The sequence below is a fragment of the Diadema antillarum genome, unplaced genomic scaffold (assembly GCF_040938485.1).
Source record: "Diadema antillarum isolate AM-2024a unplaced genomic scaffold, OU_Dant_1.0 seq00000377_RagTag, whole genome shotgun sequence".
NCBI classification, from domain to species: Eukaryota; Metazoa; Echinodermata; class Echinoidea; order Diadematoida; family Diadematidae; genus Diadema; species Diadema antillarum.
This window is the reverse complement of record NW_027271376.1, coordinates 232731-253190: the sequence shown is the minus strand read 5'-3', so window position 1 is coordinate 253190 and position 20460 is coordinate 232731. Positions and strand designations below refer to the sequence as shown.

Sequence of the window (20460 nt, the reverse complement as noted above, 5' to 3'; positions counted from 1 at the left end):
CTACAGTATCATCTTACAAAGTGACCACAGCTGGTGGGGGACAAAGTGTAAAACTGTACTGAGATTTACGTACCAAAATCCAGTCTTTAAAAAATACACTGTACATGTATATGGAAAAGACAAAACAGACAAAGTAAAATTTGGCATTAAAAAGTTGACTGGTTTGCTTCCATGTGACAATACTGTATTGGCAAACTCCTTTTCAAGTACATTGCATACTAAAACTGCATTCTTAGAAAACTGACAGCCATTTTTTTTCTCCCTCTCAACAGTGACAACATCTGATCTACCATGTGTCACAACATAAAGACCAGTACATGTATTACACTGTCACACAATCATCCTCACTCTGAAAGTTTGGAAAAATCTTGATAAACTTTCCTACAATCATTCATCTCTGAATTCAAATACATTTTGCTTCTGAATAAAAAAAAATAATTAAAAAATGACTAAATTTGATTTTTTTTTTCTGTATCCATGAAATTATTCTTTGATTACCCTACACAGTGAAATTTCAAAATTCAACCATGACTTTAAATGCAAGACCTGTACCACAATTTCCTCTATAATGAGTATTGAATAGATTCCAGTGTCTTGCCACAAGCATGTATGCAGTAATTTCACATACATGTACTTGCAATTTTCTTTCTAGTCTATTAAGGTTTGAAGGATGTTTTTCAGCTAAATCTGCTAGTTGTCCTTCTTTAATTTTCACTTTTAAAAAGGTTATTCGAATTCAGACAGGCAACTCTCAATTAAAAGGGAAAAAAAAAATCCAGGACTGCACCACATAGACATTACATTTCTTCATTTAGACTGAGAGTGTTAAAAGAAGCAACTAAAATAACAGGTCTATAACTTTGTGACGGCAAACACTTGAAATTTTAAAGAAACTACCTAGCATTGTGAAGAAATAACGACCTCCTCTCTGATACATCTCAACCAAGACTTTTTAAAACAACACAGTTTGAAAAATTAAAATGTACATGAACAGTGGAGAGGATGTCTTTGTTCATTCTTAAAAGTAAATGTTTCTTCACAAGTCTTAAACCTGTGGTCTCAATGTCAAACTATGTATTATTATATACATAATTTACAAATCATACAGTCCTTGTCTGTGAATTTTTACAGCGAACGCTGCACAGATTAGCAACCGGGAATGCCTCGCCTCGCCATGAAACTCTCGTTTCGTCGCTGGGCGCGATGCTTGACATTGACCTTTCGCCTCTCCTCCTGCCCCTTCAGGTGTGGCTTCTTCATGAGGGTCTTGGCGTAGACAATGTTTGACGCCGGTTTGACATTGGCCTTGCTGTATTGGGACTCACCGAAAGGCTTCAGCTTACCTACAGACACAGCAAAAAGAAACATCTTTCTCAAGCTAAAACATATGACAAACCACCTTCAGCATAAATGTATAAACATGTATGCAGTACCTTTTGCAATGTTTTCATTTTCAAATATCACACAAATCACCCCCATTTCCGTATCACACATGCCTTGCATATCATATCTAAGATGGAAAATAGCTAAAATTTCTCTTGAAGATTGATATCAGTTCTTTCTCGATCCATCAATGTGGTTCTTGTTTGCAAATCACAAAATTGCTGTATTGATAACAATTCACATAATGGATGGAATATACAGTATTATGTGTTTAGGGCCTATCACTTTGTCTAGTTCTGCATGTTCTGTCTCCCTTCACTCCCTTGGAATATCATTTGCATGAATTACCAGAGCTAAACAACAGAAAAAGATTACTACCGGACACTATCAAAATGTGATATACGTATACAAATTTCTGTAAATAACCATAAAATATCTGACAGTCAAATGATCTCAAGAAACGCTCTATACAGTGCATAATAAACATTTTTCAAAAAGTTGTACATCTAACAATCCAACTACATGACATTTGTTACTTCTCTTCTTCTTTTCTTCACTTCTCTTCAATCAGATATGGCAGAACATTACACACCAAGTGATATATTTCCCCAGCAGGGCTGCATTATCACACATTTCATGAGACGAAATCAAACAGTGGAATCTAGTAGGAATTATCCGAAATAGTTCTATTTCTGGATTTAATAAATTAAAAACGTTCCTTTATCTCCACCTGAGGAGAACTGCACCTACCTGTATGTGGTTTGTATGTGAGAGGTTTGCACAGAGATGCAGTCAGATTGAATGCCTTCTTGGCAGAGGGAGTGTTTGATGTTTTGTCAAGTTGAAACGGCTGTGAAATGCCTGGAGGAAAAACAAGGAAAAGTAGAAATTACACGGTGCGTAACATATGTCCCCGCCGGAAGTAGCATTTTGTAACAAAATGTGCAATATAGGTAAAAAATCAAGGTCAAAGGTCAAAGAAGTCAAAGGTCAAAATTCTGTGTAGAAGTTTTGAAGCCCTCACCTAGTGCCATCACATAAAGCAAATGGAATCGAAATTGGGTTAGAAATGGCGAAGGAGTAGCATTTTGTAGCCAATGTACAATATAGGTCAAAAATCAAGGTCAAAGGTCAAAGAAGACAAAGGTCAAAATTCTGTGTTGAAGTTTTGAAGCCCTCACCTAGTGCTATCACATAAAGCAAACGGAATCGAAATCAGGTTAGAAATGGCGAAGGAGTAGCATTCTGTAGCAAAATGCACAATATAGGTCAAAAATCAAGGTCAAAGGTCAAAGAAGTCAAAGGTCAAAATTCTGTGTAGAAGTTTTGAAGCCCTCAACTAGTGCCATCATATAAAGCAAACGGAATCGAAATCGGGTTAAAAATGGCGAAGGAGTAGCATTTCGTAGCAAAATGTACAATATAGGTCAAAAATCAAGGTCAAAGGTCAAAGAAGTCAAAGGTCAAAATTCTGTGTAGAAGTTTTGAAGCCCTCACCTAGTGCCATCACATAAAGCAAACGGAATCGAAATCGGGTTAGAAATGGCGAAGGAGTAGCATTTTGTAGCAAAATGTACAATATAGGTCAAAAAATCAAGGTCAAAGGTCAAAGAAGTCAAAGGTCAAAATTCTGTGTAGAAGTTTTGAAGCCCTCACCTAGTGCCATCACATAAAGCAAACGGAATCGAAATCGGGTTAGAAATGGCGAAGGAGTAGCATTTTGTAGCAAAATGTACAATACAGGTCAAAAATCAAGGTCAAAGGTCAAAGAAGTCAAAGGTCAAAATTCTGTGTAGAAGTTTTGAAGCCCTCACCTAGTGCCATCACATAAAGCAAACGGAATCGAAATCGGGTTAGAAATGGCGAAGGAGTAGCATTTTGTAGCAAAATGTACAATATAGGTCAAAGGTCAAGGTCAAAGGTCACGACTGAAATTCTGTGTAGAAGTTTCAAAGCTCCCATGTAGTGCTATCATATAAAGCAAACAGAATCAAAATTGGCTCATAAATGACAGAGAAGTAGCAAATTGAAGATTTTGATCACACACGGACGCACACACGGACACACGGACGGACGGACGGACGGACGGACGGACACACGGACGGACACACGGACACACACACGTACGGAGCCCGTTTCATAGTCCCCTGCTCGAACTCATTCGGCGGGGACAAAAAAGAGACACTGAAAATTGAATGTCAATGGAATGAAATAAAGTTGCTTTCATGCTATCATGTGAGCCTCATATTACAGAAAAACTCTCATTATCTACATTTTACAACACTAGGTCATATTACTCAACATCTGACAAAATCATTTATTCAGTGAAGATACATTCAAAAACTTCTGACCCGATCAAGAATGACATTCAGACCCTTACTAGGCTGCACACCAGGGCATCCCAGATTTTGTGTCAAAAGATGCGGGAGACTCAAAAAAAGTTGTGAAACATCCCGGCAATAGCTTTTTGCGATGGCGACATATGGCACGGAATTTCAAGGGGGGCCTCCCCCCTCCTGTCCCCACTGACCTAATAAGGGTTAAATAGATTATTCATCATGTTATCACTATTTGAGTCAGCAAGATGTTTATCTAAGAACCTAATGAAATATCTGGACAGCATTATACCTTTCAAAGAACTTTATGAGGAGGTACTGGAAATTCATAATCATGAACTCACTACAGTGAAACTGTACTGGCATCTTCAGAAAAATATTCCATGGGGAATAGGAAGAGTAGAAAACAAGTTCCATCAAAACTGAAGTGACATCGATCCTTACCTCCAACTGATTTCCTGGAGGTGCCCTGCACCGTACCAAAGGATTTTCTATCCCTGGCAGGAGTCACCCCTGCAATCGATTTGCGGGACACCGATCCTGGGGTGAGAACGGACACCGACTTCCTGGCTCCTGGTGTGGCCTGCCGTTTGCTGAGGCTGCTTCTGCCCCCGCTGGCGGCGGTGGTGGCAAGGAAGCCTGGGATGTTGGCCTTGGATGGGGTCTTCAGCTTCGACACCTTGAAGGAGACAGACTTGGCTGACTTGGCATTCGCGATGGCTGGCTTGCGGCTTGGCGCGGGGGAAGTGAAGCTAAGGGGAGGCGGTTTGCTGACGGGTTTGGTGCTGCCGGGGACCTGTTGAGAAGCAAGCAAAGTGGAATACCAGTCCTGTTGTGCGAGATGACTTAGGGAAGCAAAATCATTAGTAATCACTGAAAAAGCAAATGGGACAATCACATTTCACTCTCCTAGGCATTTGCTTGCTCTCACCCTGGGTTTCTTGGAGGCTGACAGAGCTTCAGTCCTCTTCCTCTTGCGGTCCAAGTAGTCATCAATGGACTCCATCTTGTTGAAAGCTCCATGGTGTGTCTTGCTCCAGTTCTTGACGACTGCTTTCTTCGCTGGTTTGGCAAGGGTAGGGATGCCACTCTTTGCTCCTAATGTGTTGGAGGAGAAGTAACACATTAGAAACATTGCTTTTCTCTAATTTGAATCACCTACTCCATTTTTAACATTGGCTTGCCAAGTCTTGCTTGAATTGTTGTTATTATCTATCTGTGCCAAGCACTCCCTGCATTCAATCCAGTCAGCTACAACAGAAGTAATATTAAAATGTTCGCAAAGCAATTTGTTTAGCATACAACTGGTAGGAAATCACTTCAACTCGTGAAAAAGAATATCATGATGTAACATGAGGAAACAAAGGTTTTGATTTCTTTGTCTTTCCTCAAAGCTGAATAGGCCTCTCAGCTGAGAGAGAGAAAAAGAGAAAGCATATCAATATACATATTTTATCACATCAGAAAGTTCAGAGTAAGTTCACTTCACTGTACTCTGCATCAATAAAATGCTTTCACTGGGAAGTAACTAAAAAGTCTACAACACAATTTTTCACTGTAATCACCCAACAGTAAAAGCTCTTTCTGCCTTCTTTACTCACTTGCTTGTTGGACCCTCATGTCAATTTCAGCCATAATCTGATCTTTCAGGGATGTGCCACTGCTCTTGTTCTCTTCTGCCGTCGGTTGAGTCTCCTTGGCAGGGGACTTGTCGAATGTCCCTCGCCGCACCTTCTTCGTTTTCCTGCCGGCAGATCCTGTGGCTGACCTCTTACGGGACGATCCACTTCCGGAAGTTGGAGCTGCATTCTCTGGCGTCTTGGCTGCTGCTGTACCCTTCTTGCTGGAACTGCGGGATGCCCTCTTCTCGCATGACTGAACTGTGGTGGCCTGGGTTTCCGGCGTTTTGGTGGCTGCCGCTGGGCTGGGCTGGGCAAGGGGCGTAGGGGTGTTACTGGCAGATCTTGTTGCCTTCCTTGTACGCCTGCAGATCAAGCATAGCAGTGGAGTAACATGGACTGTTTGGCACAGCTGAATCCCATTACATCAATTAGTAGTAATTTTACAACTGAGATGGAAAGGAAGAGGTGTGCACTCCTGTTATAATGAACACGGTTATAATGAAATTTCGATTACAACTAAGCAAAAATTCACACCCTAACATTATCCACTCTATGTGTTTTATTGTTTAGTTATAACAAAATTTCAATATAGCGAAAGAAAACTGCCGGTCCCAAGGACTTCGTTATAACACTGTACTGTACAACATCTTCAACCCTAGTCTTTCAAATTTTTGCTGTAGCTATGGTAAGTTGAAAGATGAATCAGTCCAGACTGTACATGTAATTCAAATTCAAATTGGTTTCTCTTTCAGTGAGTTATCAGTCTATTATGATTTCCATTATATCTGTCCTGAATTTGCCGAGGAATAAAGAGAAGCAGCACCTGTACAGCTCCATGCTGACATACCTTGAGCCAGAGTTTGGTGGTGTAGGAAATGTAAGGGCTGGTGCTACAGACACTGGCTGGACGGGTGTGGGTGGCTTGCTGTGAGACCTACGTGTAGCAGCAGGTGAGCAAACCGTCTCTGCAGCTGCTTCACTCTGAATAAACAAAAATATATGTATTTTTTTAATGCTAGGTTTTTTTTTCTTTAATAAACACATCTAAATACTTTGCTAGGGCTACTGAACAATACACTGCTAACTTCTTTGATGTCATCCATGTTGCTTGCAGTTTATATGTTGACACAAACTTGTTAAGATGCATATTTGGCCCCTCCCTGTAATGAATGTAAAGAATTCTGTACAAAGTACCCTAGGTCAGGGTTCACTTTCATGTAACAGAAGAAACTGCAAATACAGCCAAACAATTATGTTCAGTAAACAGATTCGCTAACTTCACTTTTAAAATAAAGAAGAAATTGACTGGACACAAGAACTTGATGGAAGGTTTGACATAAATCACTGTATGAGTGTGACTGTGCCACTCATTTGCCTAAGGTTCACAAAAAATGGTTGTCATTTCTAGGCTACATTCAAGAATCTGTGTTGACAATGTCTGTTGAAGTACACAAGTTATTGTACACAACAAATAGTGTACGGTCCTTACTTGCGCAATGAAACAAGACTTAGCACTGACTCAAAGATGAGGCATACTAATCAACTCAGCTTTGCCTCATTGAATAGAGCGCCTAGTGCTATCTTTCACCTCATGAAAATGCAAAACCTTGTACCATCACACTCATGACCATTCACTACACTGTATTAGTATACATGTACTGATATCACTGAAACAAGAAAATGTGGGAAACACACCTTCTGTGCATCGCCAGCAGCCTGGGTATCCTCCGGCTCTTCTGCAGGGATGTCTTTGGTCTTCTTGCCCTTCCTACCTCTCCCTCTTCCACGACCTTTGGCCTTTGCCTTGCTTGCCTTTGGAGCAGGAGACACTCTCTCATCCTCTGTGGTGCTAAGTGTCTGCAGGTTACAACATCAGGTTTGGAAAGTTTAGTTACAATACATTCTTATCATATCTCTTGACTCAACTGTCATTGTTGCCACATTCAATACAAGTATAGAATCTAGATGAACTTGCAAAATTGGGTTGAACACAATGGGGGTATACATAACTGAATTATGTTACGAGACACCTACACGATATCTTCAGAGGATAAACAAACGTTTTCCCCTTGAATTTAATTATTCTGCTCTAGATTACACTGTACATTATATCCTGTAATCTATAAGTTTACTTAGTTATATTGTCAAAGAAAAGCATATTTGAATGTATAGTGTACCACATACTCCCTAAGAAATACCAAGCAAAGGAACATCTAAGTTCCATGACAATTAATGTTCAATCTCATAGTATGTCTTCAATCGATAATGAATGTAACTGAAACTTGTTATCATTCCTATCTCCTGCAACTTCTCACCAATCTCTGGAAACGATCTAGACCTAATTTACTGTAACTTGAACACTGTGGAGTAAAAATTCTAGTACTGTAGAAATGTTCCCCCCCAACCCCCCCAACCCCTCCCTTAAAAAAAAAAAAAAAAAAAAAGAGGAAAAAAAGACTGGCAGCTAAACTTCAACACATACCTCAGCTCAGTAATAGTAACCCATTTGAATCTCACTGTTGAGTCAGTGGACACATACTGGAAGTGAACTGAATCAGAAATCACCACGATCAACGTTTAGCAACATGTAAAAACAAATGAGATCACCATGAATGGGTAATCCTTCAAGCCCAAGGCAATACAACTACAAGACATTACTGATGCACACTGTGCTGTACCTGGACAATGGTTTCTGCCTCTGGTTCCACAGAAATTTCTTTGTTGTTCACTTCAGCTTTAGTCTCAGTCTCGGAAGTTTCCTCAGCAATCTTCTCCTTGGCAGGTTTCTGCTTGCGGCCTCTCCCACGGCGCACTCTGGGCTTTTTCTCTGGCACATCAGATTCAGACTGGGGGGGGGGGGGGGGGGGAAGCAAACAAACAATAAATGATAAAGTGTGACTAACAGAGGCAGGCAGAATTATGGTCATTAAGATCAGAGTGAGCTGTTTAGATCAGAGTGAGCTGTTTTGAGTGAGGTCTGGGGTAATATGAAATTAAAACTTGAATTTGAAAGTCAACGACAATGTCGGTATCGATGATTTTCATCCCAAAAACTAATTTGATGAATATTTTCATGATTGGAAAATGATGTCTACTTCTTGTGATTTGGTGTAACGTGCATGGTTACATTGGGGTGGGGTCTGCAGAGCTTGTGATAGGGATAATCAAGGATCAATGTCTACCTCTTTATTTTATTTTCTTTAAAACAAGGGCTTTACAATAATAACATTCTTATTCTTACCTGATCTTCTGTTGATGAAGTTGTAGACGTAGTAACCGATTCCTCTTTTGGGGACTGGGTTGAAGAAAGCTTTTCAGGCTGGTGTTCAGCTTCACTTGACTCGATCACTGCTGCAAGTGCCTTTATCAAACCATCCGTCTGCAAGCCAACATGATAAAAGTGTGTAATAAAGTCTACTACTCATATAGTTATCGACCACCTAATTTTATATCGCCCATCGCCCACCACAATGGCTTTCTCACGTATAAAATCAAAAGTACATGTGGGACTTGGCGCAATAATATGTGACCCGCTACAACAAAAGGATCCGAAAGTCGGGGAAGGACAATTTTCTGAAAATGGCATGACATTATTCCCTTACTCTTCTACTTTAATTTCATATAGCACAACTCATAAAAGTACCCTGTTGCGGAGACATCGATGATTTTATTAGCGCATGGTAGTTAAGGAAATCAGAGTTTCGAGAAAAACGCCTTCAAAGTTTTCCTTCCGACGCTATCATGATCAACGGGAGGGGAGACAGTTTTCACCGCTTGACAATAGAAGGCTTGCTCCTAGCAACCTCCGCGATGTTCATTCCAGCTTATCGCCAGGGTCTACGCACGACCAATCAGTAATCAAGATGCCACGGACTGACCAATAAGATCACTCCCTCGTTGCTAGGGGCAGAGTCAAGCTGCGGCACTAAATCCAAATCTTCGGACACGTTTCTGTTACGTTGAAAGTTGGAAAATCATGGCCCAGAAAAACGCTGATTTCTTGCCTTTCTTTGATCATTTAGCTTCGTAATTTCAGCAGATGATAGACAAAACATTAGACTACAAAATTATGCTAAAAACAGAAATTTGATTGTTTTGACTACAGGTAATTTTGATGATGTGACTTCAAACTCGATTTTCTCGGCTCAGCAGTCAGCGACTTTAGGATCCTTTTGTTGTAGCGGCTAGCAGGTCACATATGCTCAAACATTCGTAGATCTACATGAATACAAATCAAGAGAAATTTAGGGGGATACCTGTACGTGTTTAGATGAATAACCTGAGGAAACAAGAGGAAAAAGAATCGGCAAAATCCTCATTTAAATAAGTATAAAAATACATGTAATCTAGATTCTTGAAGTACTATTTCTATTAAATTATTGTTAACATGTCTTTGCCATTCACTAGATTTACATGCTTTCAGTATCACAATGGGAGAATGGGCGGTCAATTAAAATGGAGGATGGTGAGCTTGCACCAGAGCACAGTAAAAAAATGTCACTTTGAGTGTACATGTCGCTATGAATTCCATGCCTAGGACACCTACAGACTATGATACAATCGGAGTCAGCAATCTGAGCCCGGGATATGAATCTGAGGTTGTTGTTCTTTCTGCATTTAACTACCTTGTTGAGTAAAATGAAATGAAGGTGAAACTGATGGGATAAATATTCATATGATACATCATCAACAACTCAAGGTCAAGAATATCTAAAATAAAGGTACTGGAGGGCCTAGATCAATTTAATCATGCATCGATCGATAGTATGATGGGGTGTTGTGTACCCGGACACTTAAGAAGTTGACATTTAGATGATTTTTTCACATTGCCATTCTCAATAAAAATATTCCAATACACAATGATGAGGTTCTGAAAATTATACTTAACAGTTCTTCCAAAGCGAGGCAAACAAAATCAATTTCTGTCGTAATTAGAGAACTTAACTGAAACCTTTGGCATTTGCAAATATAATATATTTTGAACGTTGTAGCCAGCCTGCATGTATTGTCCATGGGAATGGATTAACACTGAAGTTTGTTGCTTCCGACTCAAACATGCGCACAAGTTTCACATCGCGCGTGTGATAGCATATTACGCGCTTCTTCTGGTTGACAAATCATGAAACAAATCACCGAATTCTGCTTTAGAGAAGTTACCTAAAAAATTGGTATAAAACATTCATTCAAATGCCATCGTATTTTATGCTTATTTCATGGGATTTTATTGTGTTTGTGGAAGTAAATTTTTAGTCCAGTCCCACAACTTGTCCGATCTGACCACGTATGGTCATAGTATAGGGTTTACTTGTTTTAGGTCCAACTGTAAAACCTAAACTTTTTTTTTTTTGCTTGAAGTTGGACTTGGAACTGCTTAGAGACCTACAGAAGTTCAGTCTAACTAACGGTTAATAAATAACGCTTTAAGTTACATTACGTCATACTCATAATACTAACAAAATAGCATATATTACTATTAACTGTTAGAGTCAATAGTGATTTGATAACTCAAAACTCGGCTCAACTGGCTAGATTCTACAGCCAGCGGTGAGCGGATGTGTGATTACAAACGGTAGAAATGTCATATCATAAATTACAGACCCTTTCTGGTGAAATTGATTTAGGATCATTGGCATATTGCATATAGGCCTACATAATTACATGACAATGCTACCTAACTGCGCAGCGACCAGCTCGAACGCAAGCCAGCTGGCAAGCGCCGCGCCGTTTGCTATGCTGGAAGGGTGCCAGTGCTGAGCCCACGCTAACAAAATATCTAGTATATGGGACTGTTGATCATAATAGTACTGCACACTCGGGTGCGCTCACCTTCATGTTGGCTTTGATTCCATGCTTTTTTGCAAGTTTTTGGAGATCACATCGCTTCATACCAGCTAAAGTTGCTTCTTCGTATAAACTTGCCATGATTGAATATGCAGCTGAAGCACCGCAATGTATATTTTTTTCGCGAAACGAGGGGAGTAAATTTGTAATTCGCAGGAACGTAAACACGCTGCGTTGGATCGCTGCTCGTAACTCGTTGTTTTCAAACGAGAACGTTTCTCATTGTAAACAATTCTGATTGGTCAATAGTCTTCCACTGATCGTACTGATTGGCTGTTTAACAGGCGCGTTTTATGACCCCCCCCCCCCTCCCCCACCCACACACCGTCCAACCGTGTCTGCAATCCGTCATGAATACCGTTACAGGTACCAAACTTGCACTAAGTACATATGTATATATGTATTTATTTACCGCTATTTGCATCAAAGATCGTAATGTACGATCTGCTGTTGCAGTTATTGTAAAGATGCTTAGCAGACTTTATTCTTGAGATGTTATTTTATAATGGATGCTGGCATTTTAGATTTCCTACTGTGATAAATATGTTTCATTAAATGTTTAAAAACAATGTAGATTCAATAAAATGTTAGATTTTATGGCAAACATAAAGTTCACCTTTATAGCCATGTGGGTTGAGTGAATGCAGCAATATTAGTAGAACGCATCAGTGAGAGTTTGAGCAAAATTGGACAATCCGTTAAAAAGTTATGAATTTTTGAAGTTTCTGCTCAGTCACGGCTGGATGAAAAGACTACTATAGCTTGTGATGTCATATGAGTACAACGATATAAAGAAAGAATAAAGAAAATTCAACATAATACATATTTCCATTTTTCTTGCATAACAAAAGAACACTCGACTTCTCTCTTTCAGAAGGCAGGGGAAATAATATTACCCTTAACCCTATTAAGCCCAAGCTATTTTGACCCCTCGCAGGCCCAAGGGGGGGCACATTGTGCCCCCCCTATATAACTTTTTTATTATTTGATGTATCATCGTCATATTTGGCATGTGGGTAGAATAACTCATACTCTACATGATCGTACATTTGAATTTTCACAAGGTCACCCATGGAGGGCGCTATTTACCAAAATATAAAGAAATACATAGGAAATATGCTAAAAACATGATTTTTCTGTATAATTTCTTCATCTCCATTATATATGTCTTATTATAGACCAATCATTTTCATATTTGCTACAAATGATAAGTAAGTGGAATTTTATTATTTGTTATGGTTGAAATTTCTCAAGGTCACCACATGGAGGCGCTATTCATATCAACATAGTGATACATTATGAGACCTGAGATGAAATGTTTGGGATGGGTACATGTATAGTTATGACATTTCATATTTGCATAATCCTGGAATTTTGAGATCGCAAATTGATAATACGATAAACTAATGATATTAGAGGCATAACTTGGGTGAAGGAATCAAAATAACTCAAAATATAGGGGCAATCTTTAGAAAATATTATTGTTTTCAATTATCTCTATTATATCTATTGTTTTATGCCTTTGTCACATAAAAACAAAGGAAATAATAAGAAAAACTTTCCAGGACCATAATTACTTCGAATTTTGCTCCTTCAACAAATTTCAGCCAAGAAACACCAATTTCATACACTGTAATGCTGTTAAATGAAATGGGAACAGAAAAAAGATGCAAAATATGACTGACATGGTTGTCAGTTTATGGTTGCCATGGCAACCAACAACATCAAACATAGCTAAATTATATATCAAAATGTTTGCAATAAGATTTTAGGAAAAGTCACCAAATTTGGTTGAAATCGGATAAAGGGCGAAGGAGTGGCAAACGAAAATCTGGTAGGGGGGGCACAATGTGCCCCCCCTTGGGCTTTATAGGGTTAACATACATCAGTAGCAAGTCGAAGAAATATGCACTTTATTCAAAAAGTAAAGTTTTGTGAAATTCTCTTTTTATTTTCCTTATATAGTTGTACGCATATGACATCATGCACTGTACATGTAGTAGTCTTCTCTTCCAGCAGTGACTGCGCAGGTACTTAAAATATTCGTAACTTTTGAACGGATTGTCCAATTTTCCTCAAACTTTCACTGATGTGTTCTACTAATATTGCTGCATTCTCTCAATCCTTATGTATATGAAGGTGGACTTGTCCTTTAAGTACATGTATATCAATATCATTCGACTGCACGCTGAGGCTATCAAATATCATTTGGAGTGCAATGCACTTCTTATTGAAATAGACTTCATTACATAGTGTAAATCAAACAAAATATGTAGAATAGCAGAAGCTCATTGAAAGCAGTAATAGAATATTAGTCATATCCTGTGCAGTTCACATCTTTTTCTTAAAAAAAAACAACAAACAACTCTTACTTAGGAATTACACCTCCCTCAAAAAGAAAAAAAAAATATATATATATATACCTGTATATATCACAGTCAAGTTTTGACAGCAGTAATTATAATTTAATGCAATGGATGGGATTATTTTTTTAATTTCATTTTGCCCCCCCCCCCCAGAAAAAAACACAACACAAAATCAAACAGACCAAAAAGAACTCGTAAGTCAGAATGAGCATAATGGCATCATTACTTCCTCTATTTTGCATTTGTTTCATGAACACATTTGAAACTTCTGAATTTCATAAATACATGTACTTATTCTATATTGTATATATGTCTAAAATTGTATTTTCATTCTGTATTTCACATGGTGGTCATGTATTGCCATCATTCAATCTTATCGATCATTCTAAATTACTTTGTCAAAGAGATTTTTATAGTGACTACGTTGTACCTGTATCAGTAAAAAGCTGCGTTGACTTGGATGGATGACGGTCAGTTCAATAAAGCTTGGTGATTTTTACAGAATTTTGTACTGTCTGCAAAAGCACAGCTGACTCCGTTATAATGAAATCACCAGGACCAGCAGCTTTCTTTCAGTGTATCTGAATTTTGTTATAACCAAACAAATAAACTATAAAAAAAGAGGATAATGTTGGGACCCGAGTTTTTATTTTGATGTAACCAGAAGTTCCTCTTAACGGTGTTCGTTATAACAGGAGTGCACTGTATATATCTGTATTTGGTGTGTCTTGATTTGCATAATTACGATGGTCTTACATGTTTAGCATATAACAGAGACAACAAAAGGTGGTCTAGTCTTGGTTATCGTACAATCAGCAAATTAACTTCCCTCGATATATCTTTCCATTTCCCTTTGACAAGTGGTTACAAATATTGGAGACTTATCCTAATTGGAAGCAACAGATTGTATGTCATTTTCTGATACTGTCATATACATACATACGCCAACACAAACACACACACACACACACACACACACAAACACAAAGACAAACACACACATATACACTACACACACATTCACACACAAACACAAAAAAATACACATATTCATACATTCATATTCAGACATAATACTAGCTTTGTCTTTTCTCGTTCATGTATTCAATAGAAAAGTAAACATACAAATGTATATGAGTCAAGTAAGATTCTTCATCAGTAATAAGTATGGCATGATCAAGCTACAATCTTGAAAATACTGTATACAGTGCACTCCCGTTGTAACAAAATGCTCGGGACCGGCAGTTTTCTTTCGTTTATAACGAAATTTTGATGAAACCGAACAAATACAATATATGACGAAAACAAGGAAGCCACGCATATATGATATTCTGTTTGTTGAATACTCGTCATACACTGCAAAGCTATGTGAACAATAAAACAAATAGTTAATCAATTTCAGATTATTGTATTACAATAACGCAAGTTCCCCTCGGAAACTGTGCGTGACACACCAGGCGAACACAAATTGATGTGACGCGTTTGCCCATGCAGACGCTGTAAATGCCTTGTTCCGCTACGTATTTTCGAAAGCGATCCGCATTTCGTTATAACGGAGCACATTTCTTTTGTTTTTCTTTGTCAGTGGTGCTCGGAAAATACTTTGTTATAACGAAAATTTCACTATAACCGTGTTCGTTATAAGCAAATTTTGTACCATAGACTTTAATGACGTTAATTTTGGGACCAGAAGTTTTATTTCGTTATAACGAGATTTCGTTATAACAGTGTTCGTTGTAACGGGAGTGCACTGTATCAACAACACAGGTTTGCTTGAAAACAAGACTGTCACCAGTTCTCAAAGGGAGGTTACCCAAAATGGAGATGAGTTACTACAACTTAGATATATGCACACAGACACAAATACATACATGACTATGACTATGCTACAATCTCAATGGAATGATCATTCGACACTCTGTGCATACGCAGTGGCAGATCCAGAGGGGGCGCACCGGATGCATCCCTCTCTTGATTTTTGTTAAAACAATAGAAATAAAAAGAAAAAAAGGGGACGTATGCACCCCCCCCCCCCCACTTCAATTTTGTAAAGACGCCTTCCCTTTACGGAATTCCTGGATCAGTCCCTGATGTGTATATTCATCACTTTCATTCAGACTTAAATTGACATATGTTGACAGTATGTGATTCACACTGATTTAAGTAACCTATCCCCAAACTACCCCTCCCCTCCCACCCAACCCCCCCCCAAAAAAAAAAGAAGTGCATGAGGTTAATAGCTCAAGGCTAACACAGACCTCTAGCTGAAAATGAATTTCTCAACATTTCATGATGTACAATGTGTACCACACATTTGTGCCCATGCCATGTGTGCAAGAAGTGTGCCTTCTTGTGAATCCTCTACTCGGCTCTAAACAAGCTCAAGGAAGTTGAGCCTTCCCCCCCCCCCCAGCATTTTAAATCTCAATATTGTAAAAGACAAAGCAAATAAGAGAAAATAAAAACAGTTGTATTTTTTTCAGTAAAACCCTTATGTACCAACAAAATCTCATTACTGCATGTGTGTTTCCAGATTGGCTCGCTATATGGAGTTAGTTGTACCATAGACCTTCACATTTCAAATATCCACACTCAGTAGATGGGTGCTAATCATAATGGGGCTCACCATTACACTTACAAGTGGTACCAGCCAATACCAGGTTATGGTAGCTGAAATCTCTGCATGTATTCATAACATATTGCATGTGTGGATTATGCAACTCTGCATGTACCTCTATGCCATAAGATTATGAACTCCAATTTCCGATAAGATGAAGAAAGATGCTCTGAAGAAGATGTCATGATGCTCCACGGACGTCCGAATCGTTTCCCACTTTTGACAAGTACAGGCAAATGAATCAGGCTATGATGCACTTTCATTTTACAAATTGTCTTTGCAGTCAAAAATAGATTCTGCTGTCACTGGCAATGGGCCACAATCTGTTTTTCAATTTCTTCTAAATTGCCTATGACTTGAGTGAGTTGTGTTTCATCCATCTCAAATCGCAGGTGTTCCACATCCTGCAGCAAACATAAAAAAAGAAAACATTTTGAATATCATTACAACACATGCAAACGATTGAAACAGGGCAGAATATGAAGACACTATGCTCATCCACAACATGTACGTATTTGAATCTTGAGTGGATGAAGTGTGCTCTTTTCTCTGAAGAAATGTGTGCAGTGGAAAAAAAAAATCTAAAGATGATCATAATGTAATAAGGAAGAAGACTGATTGTTTACGTATGTAACATGGATTTAAACACTAAAGTGGTATCCACTTAGTTGGGAGAAGTTAGGAGACAAGATTTTCCCCTGTTGAAAAGGGCAGCTAGTATTGGCCTGTGCAAATTACCCAACATAAATTCCAGTACGTGGACATTATACTAAATAAAGTACAGTAAGCAAACCCACTGATGATATACAAAGCAACGTGAAAACATATGCAACAACAAGCAGTTCTAAACAAAACAGCAATATAAATGGACTCAGGACATGTCCTTCTGCCCAACGGCAAATGTTTAGACTGTGTTATGGGCAGCATTAATCTGGGATTGCTTCGAAAATAACTCTTCTGATAAGGAAATGAAACCCCAGAGATTGTTTCTATGGATTTACCAAATAATTTCTAGACATTATCAGATGAGCAATGTACTTAAGTTTTCCTTTCAGCTTTTCCACATCAAAGCAAACCACAGTAAAAGAGGAAATGGTATCAAAATAATACATTTGAATTATATACACTACCAGGAAAGTCTTCATATTTACCACAGCATCGTGAAACACACAATTTTTAAAATTACAGTAATGATTCTAAAACATGTTAGATATTTACAGTACCTGATCTGGATGACTCCTGTTGTTTAGCTGTAGCTCAACAATTGCAGTCGGTGTGTTTATTTGGTCGATGTGCTTAGCCTGACTTTTGATGTCGATTCTCCAGCTCACATCTTTCAAGCTGTTCCCAAAAACTGACTGGAATTAAAGAGTCAGGGAAAAGCATTGTTGATTAATGTCACATTTAGAGGCAAGTTCACCTTCATATACAGTATTGTACATGGATTGAGTGAATCCGGCAATATCAGTGGAACATATCACTGAAAGTTTGTGGAAATTTGGACAATCTGTTCAAAAGTTATAAATTTTTTAAGTTTCTGTGCGGTCACTGCTGGATGAAAAGACTACTACAGTTTATAATGTCATATGTGTAGAACAATATAAGGAAAAAATAAATAAAATTTCACAAAATATATATACATGTATATTCTTTTTAAGTACATACATTTGTATTCCCTGAACTTGTCACCTACGTATGTCCAGGGTAATATTATTCCCCCTGCCTTCTGAAAGAGCATGTCAAGTGCTCCTTCCTTTTGCAAGAAAAGTGAAAATATGTTGAATTTTCTTCGTACATGTATACTTTCTTTACATAGTTCTACAAATGTGACATACACCACAAGCTGTAGTACACATGTACTCTTCTCATCCAGCGATGACAGCACTGAAACTTCAAAAATTAATAACTTTTGAACAGATTGTCTGATTTACCTCAAACGTTCACTGATGTGTTCTATTAACATTGTTGCATCCTTTCAGTTCTCAAGCACACTGTATATGAAGGTGAACTTGTCCTTTAATTAGGATCATTCAGCCCAGAGCTGAATTTCTCAACCTACAAACTTAATAATCTTCAATTTGTTTATGGCATACTTGCCAGTTTCACTCTCTTTAAATACATCTACAATGAAGATTTAATTATTTTTCTTTGTTGTTACCTTCAGTGATCATGAGGGTGACTAAGGGTAATACTCACTGAGGGAGAATCAAATTGCCATAAAAAGAAAAACAAGAAAGACTAGCTATGGCATTGTGATTTAATCAATACTTTACCTTCACCTCGTATCAAGCAAAAGAAAGGAAATCCAGAAAAAATCTGAAGCATTTTGCCCCTCTCCGTAATTCATTGAGCGCTTCATTTATATGGCACAATATGCCAGGCCGATGCCGTATTTGCTGACTACATATGTATTGCTAGTCACCTAAGGCAAATCACAAGGAGTCTGTATCATTTGTCCATTTTTTTTCAGTGTGTGTGAAGCATGGACTACCACACCAAGTCTGAATCCTTTTCTTTGTGAGGAAGTGAAGCACATACATGTAGATGTATGTCCAAGAAATGAAGCTATTCAATTACCTGATAAACCACCTTGTCATGAATCTTTGAGCGATTACTCTTCCAAAATTTGGTGAAAGCTGTGGCTTGAGCTTGGGATATTCCGCCTTCTTTCTTCTTCATTTGTGATGTCAGAAAAGCCTCAAGTTGATTGAAATCCATGTCAATTGATGCAACATTCTGAAAAGATAGAAATATGACAAAATATGGATGTAATCTTCAGTTTTCCATTAAAGAATCTGTTTATCTCATAATGTCCTTCATTAGGCAGGGAGCAGCTGAGCCCAACTAGACATTGCGACATTTGTGTACGGCGACAGGGCTGTGTATAGACCTCTTCTCTAGTTAGGAGCAGCTTTCTACACCACCTCATGAAAACAGAAAAATATTCCTGAAAACATATAAAATTTATAGATATTCTTAATAGCATGGCTACATACTGCTGTCACTCAAGAATCCCTGTCACTCCCATCTTCAAGCAGTTAGAACAGCTTAACTTCCTTCCCTGTGAAATTCCCAACTGAGTATTAAATACTCAGATGGGAATTTCACAGGGAAATTTTTATCATAAGGGCATGAAATAAACTAAACAGGCATGCAATGTAATTAAGCTGAAAGCCCCCAACCATACTGCAATTGCTGTGCCTGCATGCTGCAGTGTTTCATCATCACATCATTATAATGGTAAGGTATTTACAGCTACCTACGACTTACGTACCTACCTACCATGTAGGTAAATAAAATTAGATAAATTTGAGAAGTCTTCTTCCGCCAATATTTGGTTGACAGCATCGCCATCGGTATAAGGGAAAGCCGAACCCCGGCACGGGGCGCTGTAACATAGTAATACTAATAGTAGTATTGATTGGGGTCGCTGCTGATGGCTGCGGTTAGGGAAAGCCATGCTCAAAATTTAGGTGGACCGGACCGGACCCCCATCATCATCATCATCATCATCATCTGGTACAGGAAGAAGGTGTTGGCCCCATCTAGCCCCGGAGACCCGCCGCTCTGCCCAGCCCCAACGCTGCACGTTGGGGCTGATCGCAGTGAGTTAGGCCCCATCATGATATTGATTGCAAATAATCTTTATTACTGCACTGACTCATTTGACCTGCATACGATCACGACATACATGTTGTTTCTTGGTGAATAACCGCGATAATCTTCAGAAGTGAAAGGACGTGGACAAACAAACCATGCAACCATCGTCATCGAAGAAAACTGCGCTTTACACCAAGTTAAATGTATGGGACTAAACACCTCGTAAAAGAGACCCACCTTCAACAGGCTCTTGCATTTCGTCAATAAATTCGCAAACTCATCCTCAGAGAGATCCGAAAATAATTCTTCCTTCATCAGCTCATCGGTGATTCCTTCAACTCCGAGATAATCTCGTTTAGCAATACCATTCAACAAACTGGACACCTTTGAGATTGTTTTCTCGTCCTCTGCCATCTTTGCGCTAGTTTTTTTTGTACGTAAAACGTGAAATGAGTTACTGATATGCCACAGAATAGTTCTGTGTTCTGTGGCTATTGCTCCTCCCCTCACACCCTCGATGTGTCAGGTGACCTATACACAGGGATTTCTCAAATTTGTGTATAGTCAATTAACACAACTTTGGTCTTTCTGGCTAAGAAACCCCAGGTTATCGAAAACCATTCTATTAGAGAATCAATTACCGGCATCAAACTAATAAATCACGACGCAGATAATACTAGTACAAGAATGAGCTT

At 38.6% G+C, this 20460-nt stretch overlaps 2 protein-coding genes across 2 annotated transcripts; both read right to left on the bottom strand.

The window, feature by feature from the left end:
• Positions 1–387: 387 nt before the first annotated feature.
• Positions 388–11173, bottom strand: LOC139731534 (uncharacterized). Its single transcript, XM_071642417.1, has 10 exons — positions 11168–11173; positions 8583–8720; positions 8020–8187; positions 7037–7198; positions 6189–6322; positions 5321–5703; positions 4651–4817; positions 4164–4515; positions 2134–2244; positions 388–1343 (listed from the first exon to the last, which is right to left on the bottom strand). Exons 1-10 carry the CDS (start codon positions 11171–11173, stop codon positions 1147–1149), a joined length of 1818 nt encoding a protein of 605 aa, XP_071498518.1. The 3' UTR covers positions 388–1146.
• A 4876-nt stretch (positions 11174–16049) lies between these two features.
• Positions 16050–20179, bottom strand: LOC139731523 (COMM domain-containing protein 1-like). Its single transcript, XM_071642407.1, has 4 exons — positions 20003–20179; positions 18743–18901; positions 17389–17523; positions 16050–16569 (listed from the first exon to the last, which is right to left on the bottom strand). The coding sequence occupies exons 1-4, from the start codon at positions 20177–20179 to the stop codon at positions 16468–16470; spliced, it is 573 nt and encodes a 190-aa protein (XP_071498508.1). The 3' UTR covers positions 16050–16467.
• Between the last annotated feature and the right edge of the window lie 281 nt (positions 20180–20460).